General features: G+C 40.4%; 1 protein-coding gene across 1 annotated transcript in view; it reads left to right on the top strand.

The window, feature by feature from the left end:
* SLC9A6 (solute carrier family 9 member A6) overlaps window positions 1–14,589 on the top strand; it is a 54,737-nt gene that overhangs the window by 2,022 nt on the left and 38,126 nt on the right. The window contains 5 exon segments of the mRNA XM_037511885.2: window positions 8,367–8,566; window positions 10,593–10,670; window positions 10,949–11,025; window positions 11,318–11,430; window positions 14,032–14,137. Of these exon segments, the coding sequence (XP_037367782.1) occupies window positions 8,367–8,566; window positions 10,593–10,670; window positions 10,949–11,025; window positions 11,318–11,430; window positions 14,032–14,137 (574 nt within the window).

The following is a 14,589-nucleotide window of genomic DNA, read 5'->3' as shown; positions in this document are numbered from 1 at the left end:
TTTTTTTTTTTTTTTTCATGGAGAGAGAGTAGAGTGGTTCAACCTGCAAGACTTGAGACATGGGTCTCCAAGTTTTTTCTGTAAAGGGCCACATCACAAACATTGTTGGCTTTGTGGGTCACATAGATCTCTGTGTTTCTGTTGCCTTTTCTTCATTTTGTTTTGTCTTTCTTTTTTACAAACCTTTAAATGTAAAAATCACTCTTAGCTCTTGGGTCACGTGAAAACAGACTGCCACTGCAGTTACCAACTAACTCTGCTTTAGAGTCAGGCCTGGCACACACTGTATCAGGTTTGATACAATGACACACTGTATCACTTGATACACTTGATACTCTGACACTGTCACCTGCAAATTGAATGCAATGATAGTAGGATTCTTGGGAGGAAGGAATGTTTTTCACTTAGTACTTGACCCCCCCCCCAAGTAAATGCTCAATAAATGATAGCTGCGATATTTTTTTATGCTGTTACCACTTCATTTTCTCAGGCCAGGCTCAAAACAGTTATTTCAATGGTTCAGTTTTGTAAGGTAAGAAGCAACTATAGTATTTTTTTTAAAAAATCAAATAGGGACCTAGAGTTGCTCTGAAAATATTTGCACTTTGGTAGCTGATAACATTAACTTCCTTGAACTCGGCTGAGGTAGAAAGGAGGAATTAGTGGGTGCATTTCTTGATGTTTCTAAGTTAGTGAAAAGTGATGGAGGACCTTAGTGTTGGTATTTTGTGAAGGGAAGACAAGTTTGTCTCTTGGGAAATATAAAATAGAAGAGTGTTATCTGGGAGTCAAATTTGGGGTTGACTTGCCACAGCTTGGCCTTCTCTAGCCTGTCCCATTTTCTGAGAATGGGTGATGGGGACTATGGACGAATGGACTCCCAAGTCCAGTTTGAGAAAAGCAAGAATTGGGTCAAAGTATTTTCAGTTCCATGGCAATTGACATTTTCCAATCCTAATTACTCTTTCCTAATCCTAATTTACTCTTTCTGTTTACCTTGTCTTATGACTCTTGCTCCATCATAGCTATTCTGTTAATATATTATTTTACGAGGCATCATCCCTGTCCATCTGGTGACTGACTTACTAAAGAATGGTTACTGAGCATTACAATGTGTTAGACACTGCGAGGTGCTCTGCAAATATCATCCTATTTAAACCTAACAACCCTGCGAGATGGCTACTAATATCTTTCCCATTTTATAGACAAGGAAACTGGAACACAGAGATGTTAAATGACCTGTCTGCAGTCACATAATTTGCAAGTATTGAGCCAGGATTCAAACCCTGTCAGTCTGGCTCAAAAGCCCCGTTCTCTTAGCTCCTAACCATATGGCCTTATGTTGAAGAGGTAAAAACTATGAAGACAGAGTGGGTTAGTGTTAGTCACCACGATATAGGAGGAAATGGAGTGCCAAAGTGAGGTTATATCCCCTGAGGTCGCAGACTAGGGCTTGAGGGAGCCAGAATTCATACATTTATCTGGCTTCCAACTCATACTTTTTTTCCTACACTAACTGCTAAATTTCATAGGATGGAATCTGCAGAGATTACTTGAAGTCGTTCAGGTTTTGGAGGTGGATTGCGAGGGAAGGTTAAGAGAATGGGGACCTGGAGGAGTTGGTGGTAAGTGAAAGTGAGGAGATGAGTAGAGAAGTATAGAAACTTTGGAAATAGAAACCCCAGATTTCAGTTCTGCCAGATGATGTTGGACAAGTCCCTTGTCTCCATTTTTTTCGGAGAAGAAATAATGACAGACTTGTAATAACCATTTTATAAGGTTATGAGGCTCAAATAATTTATTATATGCAAGAACAGTTAAAATGGGAATTGGTTCAAGGGCCGAGGTGAAAGGATTCCCTTGGACAAGAGGTTTATCTTTCCTGACAGGGGAGCTAAGGAGAAATGAGTTTGTGTTGAGATGGAGAGGTTTGGAATGGAGACAGTTTATGGCAAATGGCCTCCACCTTTTCAGAAGGCATTGGGATTGAGGATTTAAGAGGATAAAGGTCGGAGGAGCTGCTGCAGAAAATGTGCTTGGATACAAAGATGAATAAACACATTAACCAGGGGGTCAACAAAAGCCTTGACTTTTTGGTTATCTTGAAGTTGAATTAGCTTTTAAGTTGCAATCCTACAACATTTTCAAGAAGTATATACATGTTTACATATGTACATACACATGTATGCTTTTTAACCTATAGAAATTTTATCAAGTTTGGCCACACTTAATACCCCAGTGATGCTCCTTCAGTGTTTATGACTATCTGAGCCTTCTAGAATGATAAACTGGAAAAATGGACTGAAATCCATTAAAAGCAATTTCCACTAACTGTGAGACACGTGCAGTGGTGGGGGCTTGGGTGATATTGAGTTCTTTATCTCTGGAGAGGGTTTCCAGCTGCTAGTGGGTCAGGAATATATGGGAGGGGTGGGGCCTTTCTGTTTTGCCAAAGATATCTGTGGTTGTATTCTTTGTTGTCTGTTATTGGTAATTTTAAGTTTCATAATATCAGTACTTGCTGTGGCTCTGTCTGTGTGAGAGTCTAGAAGGTTCTGCCTTATTCCTTTTGTAACAAAGAACTATTTTGGTGTATTTCCTCTTAGATAAAAATGACTTTGACACCATGATTAGGAATTGACCTTTCACAGAACCCCAATTAACTTGAACTGTCAAATTTCTTTATTCAAAGAAATTCTAATTTTTCAGATGCCTGATGCTGTGATAAAAGGATCTTGGTTTTTTTCCCCGACCTAAGTAATTATTCTTGCTAGTGTTTTGACTGCCAAGATGTGTGCATCAAATTTGTATTAAGATCTGGGCCCTCTTCCGCCATCCAGTGAGTCTAGCTGTAGCAGATCCAGTGGGCCCTGTTCCTTACACAGTTGAGCTTGAGGACACGGAAAGAATTTGTTAGTGTTTATAGTAACTGTGACTTTTGCACATAAATATAAGGGGACAACTTTTACTGTGCCTCTTAATTAGGAGGTCTTGATGGGTAGTGGAGAAAAGAGTTGTTTCTGTGTCACGTAGGCAGAATGACTGTACACCTACAGCCTTTTCTCTTCCAGGTTATGTTTGTCAAACAGTTGATGCCCAGCCATCATTTTACTTTGTTTTCTAGAAGTGAGATATTTTCAAAGTGTACCTTTATTTTAAATCTGAACCTTTGTCAAAACTTTTTCAAAAGCCATTGCTACTGCACTGTTTGCCAGTCGATCACTGGCAACATGTGTGACTAAGTTGACTAGAAGGATCCATCCTCCCCACTTCTGAGCCACTACTCTCTTGTCCCCTATTTCTGCTTTCTCATTTCCCACTCTGGTCTGGCTTTTGCCCCCACTCTTCCACCAAGATTGTTCTTACTAAGGTCACCTATGATTCTTAGTGCCAGACCCATTGGAGACTTCATAATGTTTGTCTTCCTTAACTTTGCTGGAGCATTCTCTAGTTTTCGTCAATTTCTCTCCTTTTCTTCTTGCTCCTTGGCTTCTCCTTTTTAAGCTCCTTCATCAGCTTCTCCTCTACCAGTCCCTTAATGTTGACTGTTAAATGTTGGGATACAACCCTGGTCTTACATCCCTTTTTATTTGCTTGCCAGGTAATCACATCTTCACCTGACTTAAGCTCTCTTAGGACTGCCAGGTGTCTGTCTCCAGTTGAGAACCGCTTCCCCTTACCCTAAATAATCCACTGTGCATATGTCACAGGTACTTCAAACTCAACATGTCCATCCCTGAACTGTGCATTTCCCCTCATAAATCTGTTCATTGTTTCACTGCACGGCCCTGCTCAGGTCAGATTTCCCACCTAGTTGCCAAGTCGGGTTAGGCTTCTCTTAGCATTTTATCGATTTCTCTTCTACCCATTTGACTTAGGAACCAAATCCTTCTCAAAATCCCCCCACTCCCTGCCGTGCCTCTCTTAGATTAGGCCCTACTCTCTCACTGCCCGAATGACGGCAGTGGCTTTCTGTCTGGGCTTTTTGATCTTCTATCGTCTAGTCTTTCTAAAATAGAAATCTGATGTCAAGCCCCTACTTACAACCCTTCTATGACTTCCTTTTGCTTTCTGCGTAAAGTCTGAACTCCCTTTCCCAACATGCAAGGTCTTTTACTATTGAGCACCTGGCAGTCTTTCACACTTCAACACTTACAAAACCAGCAGTACTGAACTGCTTTAGGATGCCCTGAATGGTTTTCTTCCTCCTACCTGGAAAACTTTTTCTTTTATTGATACATTGTTACTTGCTTGGGGCCACCACTGAAAAAGACTTCCTTAATGTAGCTCCTCCTAAGGCTTTGTTAAATACTTACTTTATAGCACCTTGCATGCATGTATTGTATTCTAATTGTTTATTCAGTCTCTTTTCACTAACTCCTTTAAGGCGAGCTGGGGGCCTACTCAGCATAGTTTGCCATTCCCTTGTATGAGAAGAATGACTGGCTGGTTAGAGTGAATGGGAGGACAGGCCAGAAAAATGTAGCTTATAGTGGCTTACTGTGCATCTTGCAGTTAAGGAAAGTTCTCAAAAGTTTGAGTTCCTTTTGCCTTTGAGATTTAGCTATACAATGGATTATTATTTGACCATTAAAAGGAATGAAATTACATGCTGTGCAACATGGATAAATCTTGAAAACACCATGCTGTTAAATAAGCCAGACACAACAGACCACATAGTGTAGTCTAGGCAAATCTATAGAGCAAGAATGTAAATAAATAGTTGCACGGGCTAGGAGTTGGGGTGGGGAATGGTGACTAATAGGCATGGCCCTTCTTTTTGGAGCAGTGGAAATGTTTTGAAATTAAATGGTCATGATCAGTATACAACTTTGGGAATACACTAAAAGCCGATTAATTGTACAGTTTAAAAGGGTAAATTTTATGGTGTGTGAATTATAGCTTGATAAAGCTTATTTAATAGTTTGATCAGTATAGGTTTATAGTACCTAGAACATTGTGCATATTTGAATATCATTATGATGCTCCAGGTGAAATCCTAGTGATGTATTGATCATGCCTATTCAGGGCTTCTGTTCCACATTTTGATTTCTAGGAAGATATTTTATTTTATTTATTTATTTTTTTTTAAAGTGACAGTCTTTTTTTTATTTATTTATTTGTTTGTTTTGTTTATACAAGCACTGGGTACAGTCAGAAGCGCGGGAGGGTGAGAGAATCCACTAGAGCCAGAGCGGGGAGCAGAACAGGCAGAAGGACCGAAGTACACTGCTGAGGGGAGCAGCGGGCGGCAGGAGAGGTCTGCGCGCCATGTGGGACCCTCCTCCGGTGGCCGGTAAGCAGCCGGGGATCGAACCGGCGCCGCAGAGGCTGCGGGCAGCTTCGCAACCCAGCGCTCAACCGCTGCGCCACCAGGGAGGCCCTAGGAAGATATTTTAAAATCTGACCTTTTAGTAGTAGAAAAATTCAATGTACAAATATGATTGACTTTTCAATTTGGTTTTTTTTTTAAAGATTTATTTATTTATTTATTTATACAAGCACTGGGTACAGTCAGAAGCACGGGAGGGCGAGAGAATTCACCAGAGCCAGAGCAGGGAGCAGAGCAGGCAGAAGGACCGAAGTACACTGCTGAGGGGAGCAGCGGGCGGCAGGAGAGGTCTGCGCGCCATGTGGGACCCTCCTCCGGTGGCCGGGGAGCAGCCGGGGATTGAACCGGCACTGCAGAGGCTGCGGGCAGCTTCGCAACCCAGCGCTCAACCGCTGCGCCACCAGGGAGGCCCTGACTTTTCAATTTGTTAAGCATGTATTATTTGGCCAGCCATGTGCTTTAGGAATAACACAGGAAATGTGTGTATTTAAGAGTCATGAACATTGATGGATTGCGGTAGAAAACATGTTTCTGACTCTATGGCACCATCACACTGGGGTACCTTGGAGTGTATTCTGTTTATAAATGATTGGAAGCTATTTCCTCTTTTTGTTACTGTAGGGACAAGATGGGCCACTGAGCTGGTTTCCTATGATCCGAGCAGACAGGCGGGTAAAGGAGGAGTCCTGGAGCCCTCAGTGGCTTTCTCAGGCTTTTATTGATCTTTTACATGTAGAGCAGCAACCAGGTACATGGTAGGGGTGCCGGGGGCCAGGAGGCTGGCAAGTCTTCACTGTGGGCTTCTCTGGCATTGGTTCTCCCCTTCTCTCTCCTGCCTTTCTCCTGCTTCTCCTCCTGCTTCTCTCAGTGACTATCTCAATTCTCCTCCTATGGCCCACAGAAGTAAACAAGATAGTTTGCAATAATGTAACAACTGCAGGTGCCCCATCAGGCAGGGCAATCCTAATGGAGGAGGGCAGAAAAGCCTGAAAACCATTTACCCGACTTTTCTGCCATATAGTCTATATACTAGTTATATACAATTTTCCCTTTTAACAAACATAAACACTACAGCCATGGCCCACAAAAGAAAATAGAATACATAACCATGAAACAATACAACAGAACACAAATTAAGTCCAGGCAGGGCACCAACCTAGTGGCAAAAGATGATTATTGGCACCAGCAGATGATCCACCACTTCTGCTGCCGAAGGCATTGCTCATACCAGGGAGGGGAACCACTCGGGCATCCGCCGTCACATACCAGGAGCTGTCAGGCTTCCTGGTCTTTGATTGCTCTCAGCCACAAGCCACACACCGCATCCACCCCCAGGATGCACTCACTCTTGGATTGGCAATTCTGTACTCTTTGGGGGTAATTGTCCAGTCTTCAGGGTTTTTTGTCTTCAGGGTTTTGTGGTCATTCCAACATTCAGCTTTCATAGCCACACATGCGACACGCAGACCCCTGCACTCAGGCCAACCCATTGCAGAAGCACATGGGTTGGGGATCCATGGATACAAGCTCCACATGTGGCCTCTCATCAGTCCCCTTTTTGGCTGTGGGCTCCACAAGCCACGTTCCCCACCTGTCCCCCAAGGACAGGTTCCTCAACTCCTCACCCTTACTCAACAGTGAGCAGGGCATCACCCACAGGTGATTTTAAGAGACTCACTGGCCTTCAACATACTTAAGGCTGCTTAACAGCTGCTCAGGGCTTCCCAATCTCAGCACCAGCTTTTGCCTTTCTAAGTTGGCTTTTCCTCTGCCTGGCTGCAGCGAACTTGGTGAGGGCTTCCTTCTTCAGTCTCTTGGGCTCTTCTCATGCCTGCCCCTTCCTCTACTCTGGCTATTGCCTCTCTGGGCTGTGGCCCTAGGATTGTGGGGCAGTACACAGGCTGCTTTTGGCCACCAAGGCCCAAGATTCCCATCTTCTGGGGTGTACAAACAATACCATCCCCCTGATGGTCCCCAAAACCTAACATTACCCTGCCAAAGTTCCTCCTCCTTCTGGCGGGATTGTCAGTACAAGTCCATCCGTTGTTCCTTGTGTCAGCACTGGCAAGCTCTAAATCATGGTCCTTTCTTCCCCGATGATTCTGCTGCTTCAGGGGTGGTGGGCTGGTCCTCAAGGCCTGTCTCCTCCTCCACTCGAGGTCTCACCCCACAGCTCCTGGACCTTGTCGACCTCCTGTGCTTCTGCAGCATCTTTGCCTCTTCTTGCAGCTTCTGGACTCTGGTCACCTCCTGTGCTGCCATGGCACATCCAGCGTTGTCACAGGCAAACACAGCCTGCTCCTCAGTCCCTCCTAAGGTCTTTAGAGGGCTCCATACCCATCTGCATCAAATCCATCCTGCCAGCTACGCCAATTGTAGGGGCAGGATGGGCCACTGAGCAGGTTTCCTATGATCCGAGCAGACAGGCGGGTGAAGGAGTCCTGGAGCACTCTGTGGCTTTCTCAGGCTTTTATTGACCTTTTACATGTAGAGCAGCAACCAGGTACATGGCAGGCAGGGGTGCTGGGGGCCAGGAGGCTGGCAAGTCTTCACTGGGCTTCTTTGGCATTGGTTCTCCCCTTCTCTCTCCTGCCACTCCTGCTTCTCCTCCTGCTTCTCTCAGTGACTATCTCAGTACTCTTCCCATGGCCCACAGAAGTAAACAAGACAGTTTACAACAACGTAACAACTGCAGGTGCCCCATCAGGCAGGGCAATCCTAATGGAGGAGGGCAGAAAAGCCTGAAAAACATTTACCCTACAGTTACCTTCCTTAACATCTACTTATATTTTGATTTAGAAATAGCACAATGTGATCCAAGGAGCTATTTCTCCAACTGGACTATATGAATTTTGGACTCTAACTTTGTGAATTTAGTAATACTTTAAAATGTAACTGCATTTGGTTAACAGTTGGTTCTGAACTACAGGGGACTGTCCAAAGAGATTTTCAATTATCAACCCAAGGCAATGTGGGGTACAAAAGGAGTAATCTCTGTCCTAAAGAAAAGCTTTTATTGTTCTTTTATTTCCAGGTCTTTTGGTGGGACTTGTGCTTCGATATGGCATTCATGTTCCAAGTGATGTAAATAATGTGACCCTGAGCTGTGAAGTACAGTCAAGCCCAACTACCTTATTGGTGAATGTTAGTGGAAAATTTTATGAGTATACGCTCAAAGGAGAGATTAGTTCACATGAACTCAATAATGTTCAAGATAATGAAATGCTTAGAAAGGTAAGGGTTTTTTTTTTTTTTATGAAAATGTCATAGTTAACAATGATGTAAAAAATATACATAAAAGAAAATGTCATAGTTTATTAAATTCTCATTTTTTCTTATACTTATTTTGCTTAGAGCTTGCTGAACTTCTTTTTTTCCCTAAAGATTTATTTATTTATGCATACAAGAACTGGGGTACAGGCCAGAGATACAGGGGGGTTGAGAGGATTCACCAGTGACAGAGTCGGGAATAGAACAGGCAGACTGACTGAAATACGCTGCTGAGGGGAGCAGCAGGCGAGTCAGGAGAGGTCTGCTGCACCATGTGGGCAGCTCCCTGGCTGGGGATTGAACTCGTGCTGTAGTGGCTTCATAGGTTGCGTCTTAACCCCTTGAGCCACCGGGGAGGCCCTTGCTGGGGTGATACCTTTCATTTGCGAAAATTCTTGTCTCATTCTCTTCTTTCTTTTTCTGACTCTACTAATATAGATGTTAAATAGCTAATATAGTTGTTAAATAGTTTGACCATGTTGTTCAAATCACCTAAACTCTTATTTCATTTTCTGTAGACTTGCCTTTGAGTTCGTTAATCTTATCTAGTGTTTACAATCTAATACTAAGTCATTCCATGGGTCTTTTTTTTTTTTTTTTTTTTTTTAGGAAAAGTAAGTTCTTAGTTAAAGGGAATCTTTGGATTTTTTAAAAGTATGTAACTCACTGTAAAATGATTCAGGGGAAAAGTCAGTCTTGAAGGTTTAATGATATTTAAAATAATCAGCTCTTTAAAATGGAGTGAAACCTCAATGAGGTAATACAATGCTAAGAAATGGGCAGGTCTATGTATTTCATTTTCTAATCAAGGCAAAGTATTATAACCCTTTTTGTTTCATTCTGCGATATTTACAGTTGTAATAAATAGTGGCCGATACAGAGTTAATGCAGAGTTTTTAAGTATTTGCAGTTTTATACTATTTCAATATATTGGGTTTACTTGGTAGTACTGAAAATATTCCATCAAATTTTCTTTCTTGACTTGATTGTGTTCTATACTGAGTACAATTTAATCTTTCTTTGATTCATAATCTGGCATAATTTTAGGGTCCTCAAGTCTGAGTATCAGTTATGTGTCAGGCTGTGTTGAAGCTTCATGTAGGAGGTTGGGTTGTAGTCTTACTGACTCCTAGAGGTATCTCTCGAGCTGCTTTTGCCTGTCCCCTTCAGTTTCTAGCATGAAGCATCTCAGGGCCTCTTTGCTCATGTCTCTCTTTTCTCCCACCCTTGGCCACTTCCCCCCCCCCCCCCCCCCCGTTGTCATCTCCATTGGCAGGACTTAGCTTTCACAACTACTTGGTTGTGTTCCTGACCATCTTTAATGCTTTTTAAAATTTCCTGTGAACTTAAAGTTTACTTTGAAGCCAGAGTTCTTTCCACTTGTGGAAAATTCAAGGTCCTTAGAAGTTTTAGTAAAGGAAATTTTAATATGGAAGTGTGTATAGCTGCCTTTGTGTGTTCATGTCAAATCCTAGTATAGCCTAATGAACAGAAGGCAATGTCTGCATTATTAGAGCAAACGGGTCTTAAAAAAATGGGCTGTCAGGACCAGAAATTGAGTTGTACAAAAACTTTTCACCATAATGTTATGTCTTATATCTTTATAGATGTCACCAATGTGAGAAGTCTGTTTCCTCTTTCCAACAGTCATGCCATATCCTCAGTTTTTGCATTATCAATTTTGGGTTCCTTTTATTTAAAGCAATGATGTGTTCATGCTTTCTCCTGTTACTAAATTTTTTAATATCATAGTATTTTAGCCTGATTTCCACAGATGGGACTAACTGATTGTACTAACACTACCACCTTGTCTTTTGGTTGAGAAGTGGGGCACCAGCTATCCTCTATGCAATATTTCCCAGTAACCACTGTAATATTTTTGCCCTTGCCTGTCATCAGTTTAATGTTTATTCTTTTTTTTTCTTTTTGATACTTAATAATAAGAGGTCTTCTAAGGGAATTCATCTAAAAGAACTCTTTATTTTAACAGGTTACTTTTGATCCAGAAGTGTTTTTCAACATATTACTTCCTCCTATCATATTTTATGCAGGATATAGTCTGAAAAGGGTAAGTACTTTTATATTTTATGTACTTCGAATAACCTTAACCTTCATGGGCCTTGAAATCTTTGATACTTCAGTTATAGGCAGTTCTTTCCTAGTTCCCCTCCCTCCATCTCCTTTTTAGTTGCTGATATTTCTGCCTGGTACAAAAATTCTTTCTCTTAGTTCTTTTAATGAATAATGCATTTCATATTAGCATCATACACTGGAATAGAAGACCTTTTCTTTTTCCAATAATTGGTAAGTATTCTAACACAGAACAACTTTTTTATTTTTTGTCAGAGACATTTCTTTCGAAACCTTGGGTCTATCCTGGCATATGCCTTCCTTGGAACAGCAATTTCTTGTTTTGTAATCGGGTAAGTACTTAAAGCTTAAAAATTTTCTAGCCTTCAAATTACAATTTTTAAATACACATATTTGATTTGTGCCATATTGTATTACTGAATGTGTCTAAGGACTTTTGCAGTAAAATTTATTCACATAGATATTAAGTTGAATTTCCATTAAGGCCAAGCTATTACCCTATTTAAATAACATGGATTAAATCTGGGATTAGTCACAGAATACTACATGTTTTGATCCTTACTTTAGTCTAACTTCTTCAGCAGTTGATGTCTTTTTTAAAGTAGAAATCTGCTTACTGAACAGGTCCATAATGTACGGCTGTGTGATTCTGATGAAAGTAACCGGACAACTTGCAGGAGATTTTTACTTCACAGATTGCTTGCTTTTCGGTGCCATTGTCTCAGCAACAGACCCAGGTATGTTTTACGTGGGACTGCAGCTGACCTGTGTAAGGAACAGTATTTTGCTGTCAGAGTACATATGCACAGTTCTTCCTTGAAGGTGTAGAATTCATGACCAGGTACTTCCCCTTGTACTGTACTTTCCATTTGTGGAGGAAAAACTGAAATTCTTGGCTTCAAAGAAGCTTAAGTACCCAGTTTTCTTTCTTTCTTTTTTTTTTTTACATTTTAAGAGGACCAGTTTATTAGGAAAAGGAGAAAAAGAGGCACCTGCGTGGTCACAGGCAGGCAGGAAAGCTACCCCCCATTTTCCTTTTTGCTTTTCCTTTATTACATTTGCCTCTGCCTGGTCCACAATTTGTTGCTGTTTAGATAAAGGCTATGAGGTATTTTCTTCAGAGTTTCCGGTTGGTCTCTTTCCTTGGTAACTGAATATAGGAGAAGATGAACCAGATCAGTTAAAATGGGTAATAGGTAATAACTACATACTTCCTTTCAAGCTTCTAGAAAACCTGTTCCCTCAATATTTTCTGTTTTCATTCAGCTATTTGCATGTAAGAGTGAGAAAGAAAGTGTTTAAATAATTGTCAGGAGGCTGGTGTGCTACTGTGACTATGACTTGGACTCAATGGTGGGCTTTAATAAACATTGAAAATTTGTTTTAATAAAATTGACCTTATGATTATAAAATAGTTTTACTCTTAGGGAATGAATTTGTTTGTACTGAGTTAGGTTTTAGTTTTCATAATACAGTATTGATGAACTTAATAGCTATGTCCAAGTGAGGAATTCAGGGAACACTTAGGCTGAAGAGGTAGCATAGGAACATAAATGGATGGAAATTTTTGAACTAAGGGTGGAGGTTTTCTTTTACTAGATGTAGACCTTGGTAGAGTTTTGTTCTGTTTTCCGTTCTGACCTTGAAAATTAATCATGTCCTTTAATTGTCATCCAGCACAGAGGTTCTCTCTGAGTGCCTGTAATAATTCTGAGCACACGGGGCATTGTAAGTAGTAGAATATGTTCCATGCTCTGTAAGAGATGATTTTAAAATATTAGGGTACATTTGTGAAAGGCATTTGTGTAGTTTGGCATTTTTAAGACTGAAAATCAAATTGTTCCTTGCAGTGCCCCCTCATTGTTTGTAGCTGCCCCCATTATCACATGAAGATAGGATGGTTTCTGCCAGGAGCCTCTGGTCTGGTTTTCCACTCCTTTTTTTTTAAAAGATTTATTTATTTATGTATACAAGAACTGGGGTACAGGCCAGAGGTGTGGCAGGTGAGAGGATTCACCAGAGACAGATGTGGAGCAGAACAGGCAGATTGACTGAAATACACTGCTGAGGGGAGCAGCAGGAGAGTCAGGAGAGGTCTGCTGTGCCATGTGGGCAGCTCCCTGGCCAGGGATCGAACTCTTGCTGCAGTGGCTGCGGATGGCTTTATAGGTTGCATCTTAACCCCTTGCTGCACCAAGGAGGCCCTCTACTCCTTCACTTTTGAAAGCCTGTGAGAAATCTAAGTCAATCAGACTGGCTAAGTTACTTCAACCTTCTGGTTTTGTTTAGGTAGGAGTATTGTTTGACTGGCTCATTTTGCTTAATATAAAGTTGAACAGTTCTGTTTCTTCTGAATAATATAGGCATTGGCTCCAATACTGTTATTTGGCAAATGTTCACTTGCTAGAAGGGTGAACCATAGGTTGATTCTCTTTTCAAAATTTTGTTAGCATTGCTCCCACGCTCCTTTTCTCCTTCTCTTGGTAAACTTTGGTGTGGCTATTATTCCAAGTGACATGCTTTTGTAGTAGAAACTGTACCTTTTAAAATGCAAGTTTCCTGGTTTGTTGTTGTTCTTATTGGCATTTGAAGAGGCTCTTCTCTTTCTGGTTATAATAATCTTTGTTGTCTCCTTGGGTTTATTTAGGAAGTGAGCTATGTGATTCAGCAATTAATGTTACAACACAATTTTAATCTCATCTGATTCTCTAAGAATTTTCCTATAATTGTTTCCTGAAAGTTTTGTTTTTTTCCTCAAGCTGTGATAGCCTGATAGTTGGCTTCTTAGTAAGTTAAATATAGCAACTATAATTCTGGTCATAAATTTTATTGCAACCAAAAACCAAACTTGTGTTTTTATTTCATACTGTCTTTGCTAAATGGGTGTGCTTAAAATTTGCAAGTCAAATAGAAGTGGCTTCTAACACTCCCAGGAAAAAAAAATGAAGTTTGCTGCAAAAAATGCTCTTCATGATATTCTTCTTCATCAGAGATTAATGACTACCTGGTCTGTAAAAAATTTTGACTATATTCTTGATGGAAAAGAAATATACCAACAAGATTATTAGCATTCACATGAAGAAAGTAGGCCAACTCAGTCCTTGATGTTCATTTTCAGCTGTTTTTAAGAGAGAAAGGAGATACTGCAGGTACACAATTAAGAAAAAGAAAAATTTTGATACAAAATTACTAAATCATTAATATGATAAGAGAATGTTTATTAGGATTGGATTCTAAGAGGAAGAAATGAAATTCTAAAAAACTTATAATTATCTGTGGAGGGGAATATGTTAGATTTTTAATGTCTAAATATTCCTCTGACTTTCTCTTCTTTCTAGTGACTGTTCTTGCCATATTCCACGAGCTTCAAGTTGATGTTGAACTCTATGCCCTTCTTTTTGGTGAAAGTGTCCTCAATGATGCTGTTGCCATAGTGCTGTCTTCGTAAGTGTTTGTTTTCTTATTATATTCTATATATTGAATGTTAGGGGACCAGGAACTGAAAGTCACTTATTGAATGAAGTGCATTATGAATGAAAACATTTGAAAGAATGAGATGTGGTTTTTCCTCTTAAAGAAATACATGCTTATATTGTTAGATAACATGGAAAACACAGGGCAGTAAGCAAAAGGAAGAATGAAAATATGTATTCCCAACACCTGAGGACAGTGACTACAAACATTCTAGGACATTTCCTTTTTCTCCTTTCTGTGCGTATTTTTATATAGTAGTGATTGTAGTGTGTATATAATTTCGTATTCTGTTTTAGCATTTTAACATAATTTTTAAACCTTTAAACATAACATTAAACATTTATATTAAACACAAATGTTTAATTTAGCTTTTTAAAATAAATTTTAGTTCTTGAATAGATAATATATGCACTTGGTTCAAA

The sequence above is a fragment of the Talpa occidentalis genome, unplaced genomic scaffold, assembly GCF_014898055.3.
Source record: "Talpa occidentalis isolate TD23 unplaced genomic scaffold, MPIMG_talOcc4v2.1 talOcc4.15, whole genome shotgun sequence".
NCBI classification, from domain to species: Eukaryota; Metazoa; Chordata; class Mammalia; order Eulipotyphla; family Talpidae; genus Talpa; species Talpa occidentalis.
The sequence above is the reverse complement of the archived record's forward strand: the minus strand, read 5'-3'. Positions and strand labels throughout refer to the sequence as shown.